General features: G+C 46.7%; 1 protein-coding gene across 2 annotated transcripts in view; it reads left to right on the top strand.

The window, feature by feature from the left end:
* The window catches only part of NOSTRIN (nitric oxide synthase trafficking), a 771,458-nt gene that overhangs the window by 548,214 nt on the left and 204,420 nt on the right, over positions 1-18,824 (top strand). For both annotated transcript variants that reach the window (XM_069616258.1, XM_069616257.1), the window contains exon 14: positions 4,873-5,119. In XM_069616258.1, the coding sequence (XP_069472359.1) occupies positions 4,873-5,119 (247 nt within the window). The remainder of the gene's footprint in view (positions 1-4,872; positions 5,120-18,824) is intronic.

Raw genomic sequence — 18,824 nt, 5'->3', positions numbered from 1 at the left:
TCAGTGTCCTTTTCAGATTAGTGTGTTGTTTGCAATAGTTTGTTCACTTACCTGGCAACCTTTTTGTCTACATTGAGTAATTAGGCACAACCTAGCGACACCCACAGATCTAGGATTAGGTAAAGATAGTTGCTCCTAATTAAAGTCACAGAATACTGTAGTTTAAGGAATGTTAAGGTATGGTAATGTGTATTTGTAAAGCACCCATACACAAGGTAAGTGTTTCAAAGCACTCAAGTAGGGAGGGAACAAGGGGGGAAAAAACAACAGTCATTCAGAGCCCTTGAATTTCCGAATGGTACAAGTCTGCACAGGCAGAGTAAGTGCATATAATACAATTACCAGTGTAGATAACAGCAAATAGGTCTGATGACGATTCTGCAGTTTGTCCAAGTGCATTGAGGCGCCACCATGCAAGGAGGGGAGGCAGGGAAGAAAGATAGATGATCTTCTAGGCGTGGTACGTTCAGATCGTGTATGTGCCCAGAAGGTACAGGAGTGGGGAGGGGGCAAGTGCAGGGGGGAGAATCCAAGTGCGTCCATTTAGTCAGAAATTGGGTAATTGCTGAGAGATGCCATTTTCATCGGTCATTGACCAAATGCAGTAACAATGAGGCAAGTGCAGGCCCAGAGGCAAGTATGAGAGGACTGGCGAGGGTGCCAGGGACCTGTGAGAATCTGAGGTACACCCGGCAGCCAGTCGGCAATCTGTGTGGAAAAGGAGGGAGAGAGGGATAGAGCGGAGAGAGAGGTCAGCAGGGTAGAGGGAGAGAGAATGAAGAGGAGAAGAGGAATGTCTTAAGGAGTTTCCGTAACTTAAGGAGATCATACTCAAGATGGAGGGCGGCAGGAGGGCTATTCCAAAGGGGAGGCCCCTGCTGAGGATAAAGATCTCCCTCTAAATCTCTGCTTGGAGAACCGTCTCACTCGCAGAAGGTTGGAGGTAGATGAGCAGAGGGCTCAGGAGGGACAGTATTCAGGTAGGCATTGTTGCAGATAGGTGGGTCTCAGGCCCCAGAAAGCATTGCGGACAATACAGAGGGTCTTGAACATGATCCTTGCAGCCACAGAGAGCCAGTGGAGGGATTCCAGCACCAGAGAGATGCAGTCCCTGGAGTTGAGGCCACGGATAAGTCTTGCAGTTCTGTTCTGGATGAGTTGCAGAGGATATAAAGCAGAGGCAGGGAGGTTGAGAAAGAGGCTGTTGCAGTAGTCCAGCCTAGAGAGAACCAAGGCTCTGCAGACAGTGAGCCACTGTGGGACGGTGAGAAAGGGAAGAGTACCTCTGAGGAGGTGCAGCTGGGAGTTAGACATTTTAGAGATGTCCGAAATGTGAGTGGAGAAGAAGAGAGTGGAGACTAAGATGACGCCAAGGTTTTTTGCCTCTCAGGTGGGTGCGGCCGCCGGGCCAACGGAGGCCGGCCAGAGTGAGAATGGGAAACCAGCAGCAGGAGTCCCAATGCACACAATCTGAGTCTTACTGGCCGTGAGGCAGAGGTTGTTTGCAGCACACCATGACTGAATTGCAGACAGACAATGCCATCAGCAACATTCGTCATTGTATCTAGATACAGACATTTGTTTTTAAGACAGCCACCTTAAACTTTATTAACATGCTTGACAGTTTACTGCTTTTTTGATTCACAGTTGACACAGTTTCTGTGGAATTTAGGGGTGCACTTTGCAAGTGTCTGAAATAAATTCATAAATAAAATGTTTCCTGAGCAACACTTTTTGGGCCCTGCAGATTTCCCTACTACTCAATTGGAAGTTTGCCCTGTTGGTTATTCTGAACTGCCAGGACAAATGCGTGTGTGTCCCCCACTGACAGAAATCTTCTGGACGGTATTGGGCTGAGATTTTCCTGATATCTGCCAAAGAGTCCACTCTTGCTGGGGTGGAATTGGAAGGGTGAGAGCACCTTAGGGAGTTCATTCTGGACACATCTGGTCTTTCTCAACAGCTTGAAAATTGTCTGGTCTTCTCCATGCTTTGCATATGTCTGTCGATGTGCAGGAGAGCTATTGTAGCTCCTTCTGAGATGTATGCCACATGTTAAGAGGAGAACGCAGCAGCTCTATTCAACTCAATCTCTCTGCAGCAAGGGTGGGAATTTTTTGAAGTGCACGCCGGCTGCCACTACTGAAAACTGTGTGTCTATTACTGCCCCTCTTGCTTTTTATGGTTCTGGAATGCAATGAGACACGCTGCAGATGTGATAACCTGGAGCAGCAGATCTGTGGCCATATCCTTCCCGGGTAAGAGAGGCCTGAGGAGCATCAATACAGAGGAATTCTGCAGCAATGCTGCAACATTTGCAGCATGCATATTAAAGAGAGATTTGCAAGAGCACTTCTATCTGCACTGCTGGACTGGAAATTGTCAAGATCAGAGAGATATTTTATTAGCTCTGAGGCATCAACAGGTAGAGGAAACACTCATATTTCTTCTCACCAAAGTATTAGCGCATGAGGCCATGGGATTAGACTCGTTGTTAGAAGATCAGGAGTAATTTAAGGAAGATGGACATAAAACGGGCCTCAATTGCATGGAAATGCCTTTCAAACAGAAATGTGGTAGCAGGAAAAAAGAACATGACAAAATAATTTAACAGTTAGAAAGGGGCCATATTATTATTATGATGATTATTATTATCATTATTATTATTATTATTGTTAATAATATTATCAATGTTATTGTTGTTATTTTGTTATTGGTATTATTATTACTTTGTCACATATTATGTAGCTTTTCATGCCAGATTCCTCATACCTTTGTGCTTTAGCAATAGGTGTTATAATTGTTTAATTAAATGGCACTCAGCCTATAAACCTTAGAAAAATGAAGGGTTGTTTTGGCTCAGGTGGGCATACAAGGTTGTGAATGAATAGGGGTGTAATAGAAATGGTGTCATGAAGATTAGGACTCCCATCCCCTGCACACTTGTTTGCTGTAATTCCAACACAAATGAAGTAGTATTTCTTAGATGGAATGTTTCAAGATGAAATAAAATTCAGAGTACAGACTTTAGGATGCTCATCACAAGATTCTTTGTAATGTGAGATGCACATGCGTGTCAGGGTGACTGACAACCCCTTCTTCAGGAGCAGAAATACAGCTGTAGATACAAATGAAATACCACTATGTGGAATAACACATATCATTTCTCCAAATTGTAAGTTAACATGTAATGTAACATAACATTCCTAGTGAAGTCCCTACTGAATTCCCAGACCTGCTCTCCAAAATGTGTGGATAGTTCCAAGAATCCCCCCAAAAAACAAAAGAGATAATACCATAGCTGCAGCGAGGTTGTGTCAGAAAAAGAACCCCATCTAACCACATGTAAAAAGGTAAAGCAATCTATCACATGTATGTTCCAATGTGATGAGTAGACCAACTGACCCCGTCCACTATCCATGTCCTAAAGGAACGAACACCCTAAATAAAAATGCACATGTACAATATCCGTCCAACTGCCTAAAGGTATAAGAAAGCCTATTTTACTCACACCACGAATAAAGACAGAGGTTCAAAGGTCAGATAACCGCCCCAGCCAGAAGGATCCAATGTGTATTTGAAGATTTAGGACACCATTTCCATTGTGTTTGTTGTTACCTCGTGTCGGGGTTTGGGTTGTTGATAACTGTTCTTTTTGAATATTGTTGAAACGCTTAAGAGTAGGTGTGGACTTCACACACTTTTTTCCTTTCTAATACATATGGATGTCTTACCAAAGCATTTAATTTGCTGCGCATAATTAAAGATTAAGAAGAACATGTGATGTTGCAGTGATACTGGCATTATTCAGCCTAGTAGTCCTCAGTGGAAGTCATTATCTGTGTTTCCATGTGTATAACAATTTGGAATTCCTAATCCAGAATTCTTCAGGCAACTCCATAGGAGGCAAGGCAAATGTATTCATTAGTGGAATTGCAATCAGACTGAACTTTCTGCTGCAAACTGACAGGAGAGCCTGATTCCTGTGCTCTAAAGAAATTGCCAGAATACGGAAACTCAAAAGATCCCATATTTTAATGGAAAACGACAGAAGACAACTATCTGCGTGTCGTTCAAAGGGGAACTGGTACCTCAGTGTGCAATTGGAGGGGTGGCATTGTGAAGGCAGTAAAAGTCTACAGGTGTCATTACGCTGCAGAGTTGTAGCTGGCACGTAGAACCCTTTCCCATTGTTCGTTCTGGTGAAACTGTCTCTTCAGGGCCACCTAGGGAGGCTGTGTCGTTTTGATGATATGTGGCACAGTAACACAGCCATTTATTTTGTCTCATATGTGGCACTCTCGTCCCATCTAATATAGATGTAAGGGTCGGGTTCCAGGATGGCACTTATGTCAGAGGGTGCAGGGGCTCTTGGAAATGAGAGGGGCGCGGCATTCAGCAGAAAGGGCACAATGAAAGATCATATGACAGAGTGATGGACCGGCCTTGGATGTAGGTGTGGCGGAGGAGTTCGTGGATGCAGGAGTTCATGGATGCACCAATCCTCTCCAGTGGTGTTGCTCCTGAGGCTATGCATAATTTGAGACATTTTAAAATGCCTGCTTAAAACAGAATGGGATGGGCCGAGCCTCTGGAGAGCACTGTTGCATTCCGGCACTCTCTGGCCCCGCAGATCTCCCGTGCCAGTCTGTCTGTCTACCGGTCACTCTGCAGGAGACCTGGGAGGAGGCCTTTCTCGTGAAAGGCGTGTCCTTTAGCAATAGCAAAATACTTGTCGTTGCCAGTGCTTATTGCTGCATGCCTCGAACCTTTCAATTTGAAATGCAAATTAAACGTGCACCAGTGTCCAGAGAACGCAGCCTCTTTCTCATGAAATGGATTTCCTTTCTGTGTTTCTTCCTCTGACCGCAGGGATGCAGACACGCTGCGCTGTTGGTCTCTCGCCCCATCCGGATGAAGAGATTGGAGCGGTCAGTCAGTGTGGTATCTACCGGCAGAGCTGCGGATACGTCAAACAGCCAGCGCCATTCCAAACGCACCCCGATGCAATATTCACCGGCAGACAATGGACGCACAACACAAAGTATGGTTTCAATGGGGGATGAGGCAGCCTCGGCTTCAATTGGTGACAGTTTTGAAGATATTTCACAGACAGACAGTAAGTAATATTAATAACGCATATAGGTACCGCTGGTGTTTGCTCAATAGAGTAGCATACATATGTGATTTCATATGGCGTTGAAGGAACATTGTGCATGTGTTATCCTTATCACTCTGATGTTGTGGCCGGAAATTACACCAAAACCCAAATGACTCTTCTTTTGTAACTGTATTGAATGTACAAGACCAGGGCGGCCTTTAAAATAGTTAAAAGAAACTAAGAGGCACCTACAGTACAGAAATCCTTCCCTGGATTATAGGAAATGAAGGGGGCAATTGGCCCTCCAGTTTCCATCTTTTATCAGTGACCCCGGCGATTCGATCAAGTCCAACTACTATCCTCATTAGTCCAGGTTTCTGTACAAAATACCATTTGCAGGTTTTCAGTGTCTTATACTGCACGACTACGCATTCACAACAACAAAGGCAGCCTCAGGCCCCAGAGTACAAGCCAGCATTCTATTCCTTGGTCCCTCAGACCATTCTGCATTCTCTCCTGCTGGGCCTATGATGTTTGAGTTGAGGTAAGCAGGGGCATGGCCCTAACATACCTCTCAACCAACTTCTCTCTCTCTTTCTCTCTCTCTCTCTCTCTCTCTCGCTCTCTTCCATTTCGTTATGTTCTATTACTCCCCCCTTCTGCCCCTCTTGGGGTTCACTTTCCAACTCCCTCAGTGTCTTTCTCCCCTTCCTGGGTCTCTGCTTCCAATCTCTGACTTTTCACTCTATCACTTGTTCCACCCCTTTGAGAATAGTTATCTCTGCACTCCAAATCTCTGGATAACCCCTGCACTCTCGCCTCAAAATCTCTGAGTGACTTTCCCATGCCCTTTTCCAAGTCCGGGGTTGACCCCTGCACCTCATCCTTAAGGTTTTGAAGTGGCTCCTGCACCCCCTTCTCAAAATCTCAGGCTCACACCTGCACCACTTCCTTCAAATCTTAGAGTGACTCCTACACACCCTTCTCCAAATATTGGGGTGATGCCTGCAACCCCTCCAGATTTATGGGAGATCCCTTTACCCCTTCCTCCAAATTTCTGAGTGAGCCTTGCACCACTTCCCCCATATCTAGGGGTGGCACCTGCACTTCTTCTCCAGATCAATGCAACCCTGTCTTCAAATCTTAGAGTGATACCTGGACCCCCTCCTTCAACTGTCTGGGTCAAGGGCTGCACCTGTGTGATCCTAGCCTGAGCTGTGCTGATAGGCTAATGTGAGCTGGGTCATGTGGACTGAAAGGGAGCTGTGCCTCATATATATTATGGCTTGCCACCATCTTGGATCTGACTTTCCCCTCTGTGAGACTCCCTGGTGTTGCCTGCACAACCTGCCCCGAGCTGCAGTCTGTGATTTCCACAGACTGTGAATTCGAAGCCACTAAAACCTGTGCTAAGCAAGACAAATCTTCCTTCCTTTTGAAAAGCCTCCTTAAGCAGTTCAATTATTGTATCCCACTTCTTTCTCTTCATACGAAATGACATTGTTTTGAAGTGTGTTGAACTTGCAACTGCATACATTGCTTTTCTACCTTTACAGGGGGTTTTGAAATGATTTCATTTAAAAGTAAAATGTATCTATTTCTACTCACACAGAAGAGGGAGGTGAAGCATGGGCCAACGTAGGGCACACATTTGTTAAGGAGATGTTTCTACAGTCCTTTAGTGAGGGATGTACAACCTTTTAACCTAATGGTGAGGCAGGGTATCCAACTAAAACATTAGACCAAACGCCTTGATGGTTTTGCAAAAGCAGAGCAGTCAGGATTCACTTAACGGGGAGAGTTAAACTGGCAGTGTGGTACAATTAGTCCAAATAGTTAACTCCAGTGAATATAAAACACGTGTTTGCTGAAAATAGTGTGCTTTATTATAAACTACACAAAGAGTAACGATAGTTTCAAATAAGTATTGTGGGTTAAGCATAACACATCGTACGACACAGTGCGTGTATATAAAAGAGTGAAGGGCCAGAGGAGGGCCCTTCCCACTCCTAATCCTAATCTATGACCTTGTGGTACACTCAGTAGCAGTAAGGTTGAGGGGAGGGGAGACAAAGGGGACCATAGACAGTGATAAAGATACATTTTACAGTGAAGGTCAGGACCAAAAATGCGAACACATGAATAGTCACTGTGACCCCCACAACCTCTAACACATAGTAAAATAATCATTACACACGCAGACCATATACTAGACACAGATGCTTGAGGGTGTAATAGGGATAACACTTTCCCAACAATGCCAAGAATGGCCAACACAATTCAGAAAAGGGATAACCTAATTAGGACAGCCTCCTAGAAATCGTGTCATCTGTCATTTTTAAAGCTGCACAACTGTCACCTGTCAATTCTGCAGCTGCAAGCTGTCACCTGTCATTTTGAGTTTACTTTAAATCCGAAAAACTACCTTTATTAAATCGTCCGTATCTCTTGAACCGTTTGGGCTAGGAACCGACTTTGTACTCCCTATACATTTTCCGCAATCGCGATTTACGCACTCGCGAAATTTACCGCGATGTGGCTCAATTTCTCCACTTGTCAAAATAGCAGCTCCATTCTTTCCTTTGTTAAAATCCGTTTGCAACCAGGTAATAACTCATACAGCATTGCTAAAGTGACCTGAACTGATTTAAAGTGTCTACCACTCACCCTGAACCTCCTATAGGGAATTAAAAGCAATTTTAGCATTTTTCACTTCCTTGCCACCACATTACAAAGCACTCTTGCCCGTGCTTTAAAAAGCATACCTGTTGTCTAAGCTTGCTGGGGGGGGAACTGAATTCCGTATTGTATTTGATTGTATTCCTGAAGACTGTGTGTGTTACTTCCATCTCCTTGCATTGCATATACGGGGGATGAATTGCCACCAGGAGAAAAGTGAACATATTATCTCTTGTGAAACCATATCAGTTTATTTTCTGTACTGCATTTATTCCACTTTGCATTTCCTTGAAACCATAAAGCATTTCAGCTACCTCATCCTCTATACGACTTCTAAGTAACCAAATCAGTTTACCAGTAGAACATTATCCATTGTTGATCACTGTCATATTTTAAGTGTGATATCCAATATTAATTTATTATAAAAGTGTGATAGATATATATTGTTATATTTCTCAAATAAACCTTTTAAATTTGCAAAACAGACCTACTTCTTGGCTCAGTGGGGTCAGGGGGATTCTAAGAGAGGGGTGTTATATAAGGGTTGTCATCCAGAGTACATTAACTGGACCTAAAAATATATCAATAAGGGTTTCCCTCAGCATCCCAGACTAGGCATTGACTTAGCTGTAGTGTTGAAGTGAAGCCGCTTAACAAAGTGGGGGCTCGTAGCCGGAGATTCTGGGTTAGATCTATCACTTGCGCAGATTAATACAGTGTGCTAACTGACAGGAGACTTACATCCAGTCGGATCACCACGCTGTGTTACGCTGTAAAGCACTCCTCAAAGGAACGCTCTAAGGAAACGGTCTGTTTTGCAAAAATAAAATACAAACTTCTGTAAGTCAGGAAGGAACTCAAATTCCAGAATGACGACACTGGTAGACATCAAAATAGCCAGAGAGCCCTTCTTACATAAGCTATTTGTGAGAGGTGAGTGGACTCATCAGGACCAAACGGTCTGGTTGCAGGCAATCGCGCAACAGGTCACTGAAAAAGGGTCAGATATATGGAGAGATCAGGGTCCCCTACATGTGGCCCTGAGTGAACTATATATGGCCCCTAAAGCCAAAGATGAACATAATAAGATTGCCAGGATAGCGGCATATTTGTACCTATATATGGGAGCCATGCAGGACAAATGTGCTGAATGCCAAGATCTGGCAAATAGGCAACAGATGATGTTAGAAAAGGCCCAATCTGATCTGGACTCTTCTGAGCAGAGGCTGCTCAGGAGCCAGGAGTCAGAAAAGGACAGCAGACAGTACATCACTAAAATAAAGGAGGATAAGGATGTGCTGCAACAGGAAAAGGCTGACCAGGATACCAGATTTCTGGCCTTGCAGAAGGAGTACCAAGAAGGTTTGGACTCCCTACTGCAGAGCCAGAAAAAGCTGGAGCAACAGTTAGACTTCAATAGGGCATGTGCTGAGCAGGTAGTCACCCTGCAAAGCCACCTAGATATGGAGAAGGCAGAGAGCAATAAACTGATTTTGAAAGACCTGGATACCCAGGCAGAGTTTGACCAGGAGCGCCAGAAAGCTGGTGCCTTCCAAAGGCAAAGGGATGACCTGGCGGCACAGATGCAGGCTCTTAGTCAGGAAAGGGATACCTTAGGCCAGGCAGTCTGCCACTTAAAAAGGAAAATGGAAGAAACCACCTGGCCCTCCAGTGACTGGGTGACCTCCAAAAAGAACACCAGAACTTGTTAGAGCACACCAGGAGGGTGGAGGATGCTCTAGCAAGAAAGGAGCAGGCCAATAGGGACACAGCTCAGGAGGTAACCCTCCTGCAGCAAAGACTGGCCCAGTACTCCAGGACCAATCAGGAGGCACAGAGAGAGAATGAGGCTCTCTGCCAGCACAATGATAGGCTCCAGCAACAGGTAGCGATGCAGGAGAGACTGATAGAGTCTAGTAAGGCCTTAACTGAGGAACTGAAAGCGCAGGCTCTTGCATTGCAACAGGGAGCAGGGGCAGATAGAGATGAGGTTCGCTGGGAAAGAGAAACTCCTGAGCATAACCTCAGGAGCCCCAGTACCAGAGGCCTTCATCTCTCCCAGTCCCTGGACTCTGCCACCCCATGTCCCCTCGCGCACATGAGCCCAGGGCCATGGGGATGGCAAATTACTATCCAGTTAGAAGTATGGGGGCTCATAGGCCAGTACCTCCCAGGAATGGATGGGCGGGCATCCGGGTATGGGCACCCAAGCACAGTGCAATTTAGTGGGGAACCCCAGGAGAGTAGGCCCATTAAGGGCATCCTGAAAACCTCTTCCCAGTTAGGTCAGTGGGGGGGTACCCATCAAATCCTGGCAACAAGGAGGGATCTGAAGACTCCTCTGAGCATTACAGGACACAGGAGACCAGGTCCCCACATTCTGCCAGCCATTCCCAGGCTTGCAGAATCCGGGAAAACCTGGAAGATCAGACGGGCACCTCTGGGAGCAGTGCTTCTGAGTCAGAGGATGAATGGACCAGGGTTACCCGAACCAAAAAGGCCAATAAGGCAAAAAGGGCCTTGCTTAAGGACCCATTGAAACAAATAAAGGCAATAAGGAGTGTCATCACGCCTTATCATAAGAACGCCAAGTATTCTGTTTGGGAACACTTGGAGCTCTATGAGCAAATGATGGAGACTTTCCATTTGAAGGACAGCAGTAGCTGCATCCAGTACCTCAAATGGACCTTCTCACCAGAATACTCCAGTTTCTTTGCAGGGCTGGAGGATCAAAACCATTCAAGGTAGTCCACATACAGGGCGGCCATCTTGAAACATTTTTCTGTGCACAGAAATCCTCAAGAGGCTCGCAAGGCAGCCTACAATTTGCAATGTGGGGAGGATAAGGCCCCACAAGAGTTTGTGCAAGAATTAAAGCGTGCTTTTGCGCAGACCACCAGAAGGGTGCGCACGGATAGCAGAGAATTTATCAATACGTTTTTCCATGCCTTACCCAAATACATAAGGACCCAGCTCGTGAGAGATTTTCATGAGAAAAGATCTTTAGACTGGGTCATTGAACAGGCTACTCGGATCTATGAGGTGCAGAAGCCCATCGAAAATAAAAATAATGCACAGAAAAACCCCAAAACCAACAGCACCCCTGCTGCTGCCAAGGTGGCGGAGGTAAAAGTTGCCCCCGTTTTAGAATAGGAGATGGGGGGCCTAAAAACCTGCCTGCACCAAATAATTCACAGCCCAGAAGGCCCTCGGCCCAGTCACATACAAGGAAGTCGAGGAAATAGTCCAACAAATGGGGTCCCCCGCTCCCCTGACTATGTAAGTCCCCGCTACAAGGGAATCCGACCAATCCTGGGTTATGTGTGGACTCCTCCAGCCCAAGGGGGGGATCCAGCCAAGCACCTGACCCGGGGAACTACCCTCCCAACTTCCTCCAGGAGGGCAGAAATTCACCAAATCCTGGGCAGAACTTTTTCCTCAGGTATCCACCCAATTTCCAGCCCCAAAATCATCCATCCTTCTTTCCCCATTTCCCTGAGCCCAGACAACCTAATCCAGCAGAGGGGAGGCCAAGGGTGGAGGGGTACCCAAATCTTCCCAATCCGGGGTATTACCAGAGAAGGGATAGCTACCCTTCCCAGGATCATCCCAGGGGAGAAAATAGAGCCCTGTATCAGCCTGAGCGGGTTTCACAACTTGAGCGCCAGGTCCAAAATATGGCACGAGATCTTGGTCACATACTGAGGGCTCAACAGAACCCTCAGATGAGCATGCCGGCACAGAATGCCTCAAACTCTGGACCTTGTGCTCCAGAACAATGACGGGGGCAGCACCCCGATAGCCCACCGGTTCCCAGGGAGGAGGCACAATGGGAAGGGGGGTGTAAAGCCTTGGAGGAAGCTTCCTTCCCAACTTGTAAACAGCCCCTGGAAAACCAGGAACCGGAAACAAAATCTCCTGCCCCTGAAAGCCTGCCTCCCAAGGAGCAGAGGGGGGGTAGGAGAAACAAAGGACCCAAACAGACCACTTCGTGGAGGAGGTACAGGTCTTCCAATTTGAGGGAGAGGGATCCTCAAAGGACGCTGGGAAAAGGATCTTCTCCTTCAGAGATGGGGGAACTCCTCCCAAGGAAAAATGGGTCCCAAGAGATTGCAATCCAGACTGGGTAGATGTGGGGATTGAGCTGTCGCCGCCCATCATCCTATCCCAGAACCAACGAAACCAAAAACCCCTGGTTCAAACCCATCCTGGTGACTGCCTCCCAAAAGGCAGGGGCGGCCCAGAACCAGACCAGGGGAACCTAAAACCGAATCAACAGACTGGGGAGATGTGGAGACTGAGCTACCGCCGCCTATCATCTCATCCCAGAACCAACAATACCAAAATCCCATGGGTCAAACCCATGCTGATGACTGCCTCCAAAAAGGGGGGGTGGCCCAGAACCCGAAACCATTGCCAGTTGCCAACTTTTTCTTTCAGATTCCCCAGGCTCTTCACAGAATTCTGCCAAATCTCTTCTCTCGCCATGTCCGAAACCAGAAAATTAGCCCACCAGTTGTCCAAAAATGTGCATTATCTGTGCCCCCTGAGGATAAGGAGGGAAGATATTATGCCCCGGTACAAGTACAGGGGCAGGGTACAATTTCAGCGCTGGTGAACACTGGATCTCAAGCTACCCTTCTGTCCAGAAGGGTCTTTGATGAACTGAATTTAGGAAGGGGAGAGAATTATCGTATTCCTCTCACCTCTCTTCCTAGACAACTCCAGAACTTTGACGGGAAGGAAATTCCCGTCGAGGGGATTGCAGATTTGGACATCAAAATTGGGCGACACAAGGTGAAACACCGGGTCATAGTAGTGACTCCAGAGGGCACCCCTTGTTTACTAGGGAACGACCTCCTGAGAAGGTTGTCACCCCTAATAGATTGTGTAAACAAGGTCCTCTGGACCCAGACTAGCCGACCAATAAAATTAAAACAGAGTGTCAACCATGTTAGTTTAAATGGCACCTGCCACATGGTTGAACAAAAATCTGACCAAGTAGAATTTCACTTCCAGAACAACCAAATTCCAGACGTGACAGTAATAGCAGTAGGACAACAGACTGGTGATGGGGGGTCCTCTCTATTTCTGAAAATCAACCTTCCTTCCAGTTTAAGGTGGTATTCCACACTGGAAGGAAACACTCTGAAATTCTTTACCAATCCACAATCAGACACTCCCACTCCTATAGTCCAGAAAGATGTGAAATCAGGTCAGAGCCTGGCTGATATTCAGCAAATTGGAGAGCAGTTCATCCCTGTTCAGTTAAATGATGGGAAGGACTCTGTTCTCGCTCGAGTGTGTGTGAACAACGGTAAGAGCTTCATTAGCGAAGCCATGTTCCGCCAACTCCCAAAAGATCCAGCCATTCCCACATTCAAACTGATAGACGAATGGGAAGTGGACCTGGAAGCACCTAATTCCAAACAACTCCTGCCAAGCAGGTGTATGCTCAAAATCTCCATTGGCAACAAGAGCATAGTCCATAATTGTTGGGTCGTGCGAGACGTCACTGCCGCCTTTTACTTAGGCAGTGACATTCTCAATCGCTTTGCCATTAGTTTGGACCTAATAAACTTCAAAGCTTGGTCCCGATTAGCGGATAATCCCATGGGCTTTGATGATCCAGAAAAAGCATTTAGGTCAGCTCAGTTGCTACCTCATGCAGTTGAAATTCAGCTTAAATAGGAAGTCACCATCCCAGAAAGGACCCGACAATTCTCCCTGGAAGTGAAAGTTAAAAGAGGACAAAAATTGAAAAACCCTGATGCTTACATACATCTAAATGCTTCTCTCCAACAGCAAGGGTTGGGGGTAAACCCAACTCCATTAGTCAACATAGAACATGACACCATTCCAATAGAGGTGGATAAGAGCGACTTAAAGAGTATTACTCTAGCCGCAGGCACCATTATTGGAATGGCGGTTGATGACCGACATTTTTCAATTGATCTAGGAAATGAACTGTTAGGACCAATCCCCAAGGACTGTTTTGACAGTGACAGTGATGACAACACAACACCAGACAGGATTTTCACCCGGCATGGGGGAACTTCCTGGTGTACACTTCTTGCCCTTATGGTAAGGAAGATGTGACTTGTGACGTCAGGAGGGATGAGGTGATTTTCCAGGTCCATGAGGGCTGCCTTTCCCACCTGAAGCCTCCAGTCCAAATCAGCACTCTGACCAGGGACTTCTCCACCCAGCTGGAGGAGGCTGCTGAGATAGCCAAACCAGAAGTCTTTCCCGGCTTCAGGCAGGTGGTGGAAGAGAGGGTCAACCTAGCTGATGCCTGCGTGACTCTGGAACAGAAGCAAAAGTTGAAATGAGTTTTCTTGGATTTCCAAGATCTCTTTGCGGTAGACTCATATGACTGTGGTCGCACCGACATCCACACCACAACAATTGCCACGGACCCTGGAACGAATCCAGTGTTTGTGCAGCAATATCGTTTGCCTCTCGCATCCATGGAGTCCCTTACTGAAATAATAAAGAACCTTCAGTCCCGGGGAATAATCCGTCCAGTACACAGCACCTTCAATAATCCGGTGCTGGGAATTTTGAAGCCAAACGGCCAGTGGAGACTCTGTGCCGACCTTAGGGAGCTCAACAAACGGGTCCATACTTCCTGATGGCCTCTGCCCTACATTGACCAAGGGCTGGCCCAGATTCAAGGGTCACAAGTATTCACTGCAATAGACCTGACCAATGGATACTGGACCGTGCCTGTCAGTAGGGAGGACCAATACAAACTGGCTTTTACCTTTGGGGGCCAGCAGTACACCTGGACCCGGACTTCCTTCGGATACCTCAACTCCGGCAATGAATTCAACATTTTCCTATACAGGGCCATGCCCGACCTGGGTGCGAGGGGTAACCTGGCTTATGTAGATGATGTCCTCATCAAAAGTTCATCTGTGGAAGAACACATAGCGGAGATCCATTATGTTCTGACACAGTTGAGGGCCGCCGGAGCAAAACTTTCCTTTCAGAAAGCACAGTGGTGTAGAACCCGTGTTAATTTCTTGGGGCATGAGATTACTCCTCAGGGTCTCTGTCCCCAAGAAAAGAAAGTGGAAGCACTCCAGAAACTGAAAGACCCCACAACTCTGCGGGAACTAAGGAGCCTCCTTGGACTGAATAATTACAGCAGAAAGTTCATTGAAGGCTACGCAGAGATCACTAGACCCCTGATTCATCTCTTGAAGGGGGGGTCAAGTGGTAATGGGGTCCAGAACAATCCGAGGCAGTAAGACAACTCAAAAGAAGCCTCTCACAAGCGCCTTGCCTAGCTTACCCTGTCAGAAACAAGGAGTTCTTCCTGGAGACAGGGTTCTCTAATACGTGCTTGATGGCAGTATTGTACCAAAAGCATGACAAGGTCAATAAAGTAATCTCCTATGCGAGCAAAACTTTATCCTCTGTGGAGGAAAAATTCAACGATTGTGAGAAGGCACTCCTGGCAACGGTGTGGGCATTGAAGAATTACCGCCCGTTTATCCAGGGGGAACACATCATAGTGGAGACTCCACACCAGCCTCTGCAATATCTCCAAAGTGACAGAATCTGGGCCGGAAATGTGAGTAATTCCCGAATTACTTCCTGGATTCTGTCAATGCAAGGCTTTCTTGTGGAGGTCAGATATGGCCAAAACAAGAAGAGTCCCCTCGCGCAAGGTCTCGCTGACTTGCATGATTGTGCCAGAGAAAACTGTCTCGAGGACGAAAGTCTAGAAATCAAGGACAACATGGAGGCATACCTTAATTCCCCACACAAAGTCTTTGAAGAAGACAAATGTGAGGGAATGCCCACTGTCTATGTGGATGGATGCTCGTACCATGTTGACAACAACGGGGAGGAAGAACTGGTGGCCGGCGTAGGGAATGCATGGGTGAATGAGTCCCCAGAACCCTCCGCTGGATACAAAATTGGTCCCTGAAGTAGTCAGGTGGCAGAATTGATGGCTGTGCATCAGGCCATCCTCACTGCTGTCCAACATCAACTTCACAAACTGGTCATAATCACAGATTCGGATTATGTACGGAACAGGTTCGTGGAGCACCTGGTTAATTGGAAAACCAGAGGCATGTTATGTGCTAATAACAAACCCCTGAAACATGGGAAGCTAATCCAAAATATTGATGATCTGGTCACATCGAATGGGATGACCATCTACTGGAAAAAGATCAAGGGTCATTCCAAAGTAGAGGGACCAGACAAAACTGGAAATGACTTAGCTGATCAGCTGGCCAAAACCGGGGCCATCCAAGGGGAACTAATAGAAATAGAGTCCCTATTGGGGGAAATCCAGGTCACTGCTATCACTAGGTCCCAGACAAATGCTCACAATGATCTTTCAACTGCACAATGGAGTAAGGAGACCCCTGATGCTGATTTGATTACAGCTCAGAAGGGGGATCCAATAATTGGTAAGTTCTACCAACACATTGAGGACCTTGAGAACTTTCCCCTGACGGATACCGATTACATTGGGAAAGAGGACCTAAGAGTGTTGATGAAATGTCCAAAAAGGTTCAGAATCCAAGACGGTTTGTTGGTAAGGAAATCCCAAGCTGGCCATGATCAGTGGGTGGTCCCTACCTCATTCCGAAGCCTGATGTTAAGTCACGCCCATGATGCGGCCACCGCCGGTCATAGGGGGTTTCACACAACACTGGAAATCTTAAGAGAGGTTGCATACTGGCCACAAATGGGGCAGGACCTCGACCAATACTTGAAGGGGTGTCTTGTGTGTGCACAATTTCAGCCATCATCCCTCACACACTGTGCGCCTCTCCAAAAGAGGGGGATGACACTGCCATGGTCAGATTTGCAAATAGACTTTGTAGGCCCTGTAATTCGCTCGTCTAGAGGAAACAATGACATGTTGACCGTTACATGCTTGTTTACCAAGTGGGTGGAATGTCTCCCAGCCCCAAACTGCAAGGCAGAAACAGCAGCTGCCCTGATGATTAACCACATCTTTTCCCGTTTTGGTCTACCTCAAAGGATTGAGTCAGACAGAGGTAGCCACTTCACCAGTGAAGTAATGACAAAGATGTGGGAGATACTGGGGGTTAAAAGGAAGCTACACATTGCTTACAGGCCAGCTTCTTCTGGAGCAGTGGAGAGATACAACCGAACCATTGTGAGCATATTAAGAAAGTTTGTGGCAGATTATGGGCCAAGTTGGGATATCCGATTACCTCTGGGCCTAATGGCCATCAGATCTACCCCTTCATCTGCAACTAAAATGTCACCATTTCAGTTGATGACCGGACGCAAGATGGTGTTTCCCAGCATCTGCTCTACAGGACCCAAGAGCAGACACTGATAAATGCCTCCACAACTCATGAGTATGTGGAGAATTTAAGGAAACACCTTCAGCATGCTTTTGCATATGCTCAGCGCAATCTAGAAAGTTCAGCTGATAGCATGAAAACCCACTACGACCGGAAGACCACCAGGAAGGAATATACTGTGGGGCACCGGGTCTATCTATACAATTTCCAAAGGAACCAGGCCAAACAGCGAAAATGTTTGCCTACATGGAAGGGACCGTTTGAAATTATAGACAAGATCTCCCCTGTAGCGTACAAGATCCGCATCCCCAAAGGCAGTTCGGCAGAGGGGGAAGACAAGTGGGTACGTATAAATCAGCTAAAGTGTTGCCATCCCAGGCACACCCTGCAGCAACTGGAGGAGTCCTCTGCAATACCAGAGGGGGCCGCTCCAGAGTAAGTCAGTTCAAACTCTAAAATGTTCCACATATCAAAAATATAGTAACGTAATGCAAATGTTCCCTGTTATATATTGTTTTTAAAATCAGACTGCAAAATGCATTTGGATGCATAAAATGTACATGTTCGCCACACCATTAATAGTGGTGGAAAAATGTCTAGGAATGTGTATTGCCGCTTTTGCTTTATCATCCAAGGAGAGAGGAAACCATGGAGACTGACCAAGCAGGATGACCGGGGACCGGGAGCAGAGACCCGAGGGGCCCGGAGTACCGCCCAATATTCCCATCAGGACCGGCGAGGAGAACCGATCGATCCAACTGGGTGGAGGAAAAGATGCTGAACTGTGCCATCTACATAATTGGAAGAAGATAATGCGGACATACCAGCACAGGGCTCAAAACATCCTTGGCACCCGACTTCCCCTCGACTCGAATCAAAGCGCAGTTGGGCAGGGGGGTTTGTCAAGGGTTTTGACCCATGTTGAATCCTTAGACTGGGTAGATGTGGGGATGAGCTGGCGCCGCCCATTATTCTATCCCAGAACAAACTAAATCAATAGACTGGGTGGATGAGCTGTCGCCGCCCACATTCACGCCAGAATTCAGGAGAACTGCGCAGTTGGCACAAGACCACTCCAAAGATACAACCTTCTTGTGGGGGGTTCCACATCACCACTCTAATGTAAGGATGCCTATCAAAATAATAGCAAAAATCTCCTGTCAAATTCAAGACAACTCAAAAATGGATGCAGTACCGACAAATTCCCCAAGGCGGCGCTAGCGGTCTAAACTCTGACAGGGAAACTGTATTTAGGAGTTGCAAGAGGGGCAGGGACTTCAAAGCTTGTTGGTTAATTGAAAATCTTAGCCACCTGCTGTTCCCAGAGGCCAAGAGGCTGAGAACTCTTAACACCTCACAGACTCACAACAGGAGGCAGGATATCACATGGCCCTTCTGAGTGAGAGGGAGGGGGTTTCCCCTTCAGCCTGGAGGAGAGAGACAATAGCCCCTTTCAGTTGAATGGGGTATGTTAATTTTGAGTGTTTCCTGTCAACAGCCCTCTGCCAGCAAGGAGAGACATGTGATCACTGACCCACCCAGACTTCTGGAGGCAGACCCAAACTCTTTGGGGAGTTGAATTGCAACAAATATATATTTTATAGAAACAGTGATAACTTATTGTAACCAAATGACAGGAATGTACAACTTTGAGAGTCTTAGTATGGAAAATGCCCTCATGATTTGAGTCCAAACTCCGATTTGTACCATGTTCTGGGGCAAAACCCGCTAATTATGAA

This window comes from Ambystoma mexicanum, chromosome 9, assembly GCF_040938575.1.
Source record: "Ambystoma mexicanum isolate Mex_15411 chromosome 9, UKY_AmexF1_1, whole genome shotgun sequence".
Taxonomy (NCBI): Eukaryota; Metazoa; Chordata; class Amphibia; order Caudata; family Ambystomatidae; genus Ambystoma; species Ambystoma mexicanum.
The sequence above is the reverse complement of the archived record's forward strand: the minus strand, read 5'-3'. Positions and strand labels throughout refer to the sequence as shown.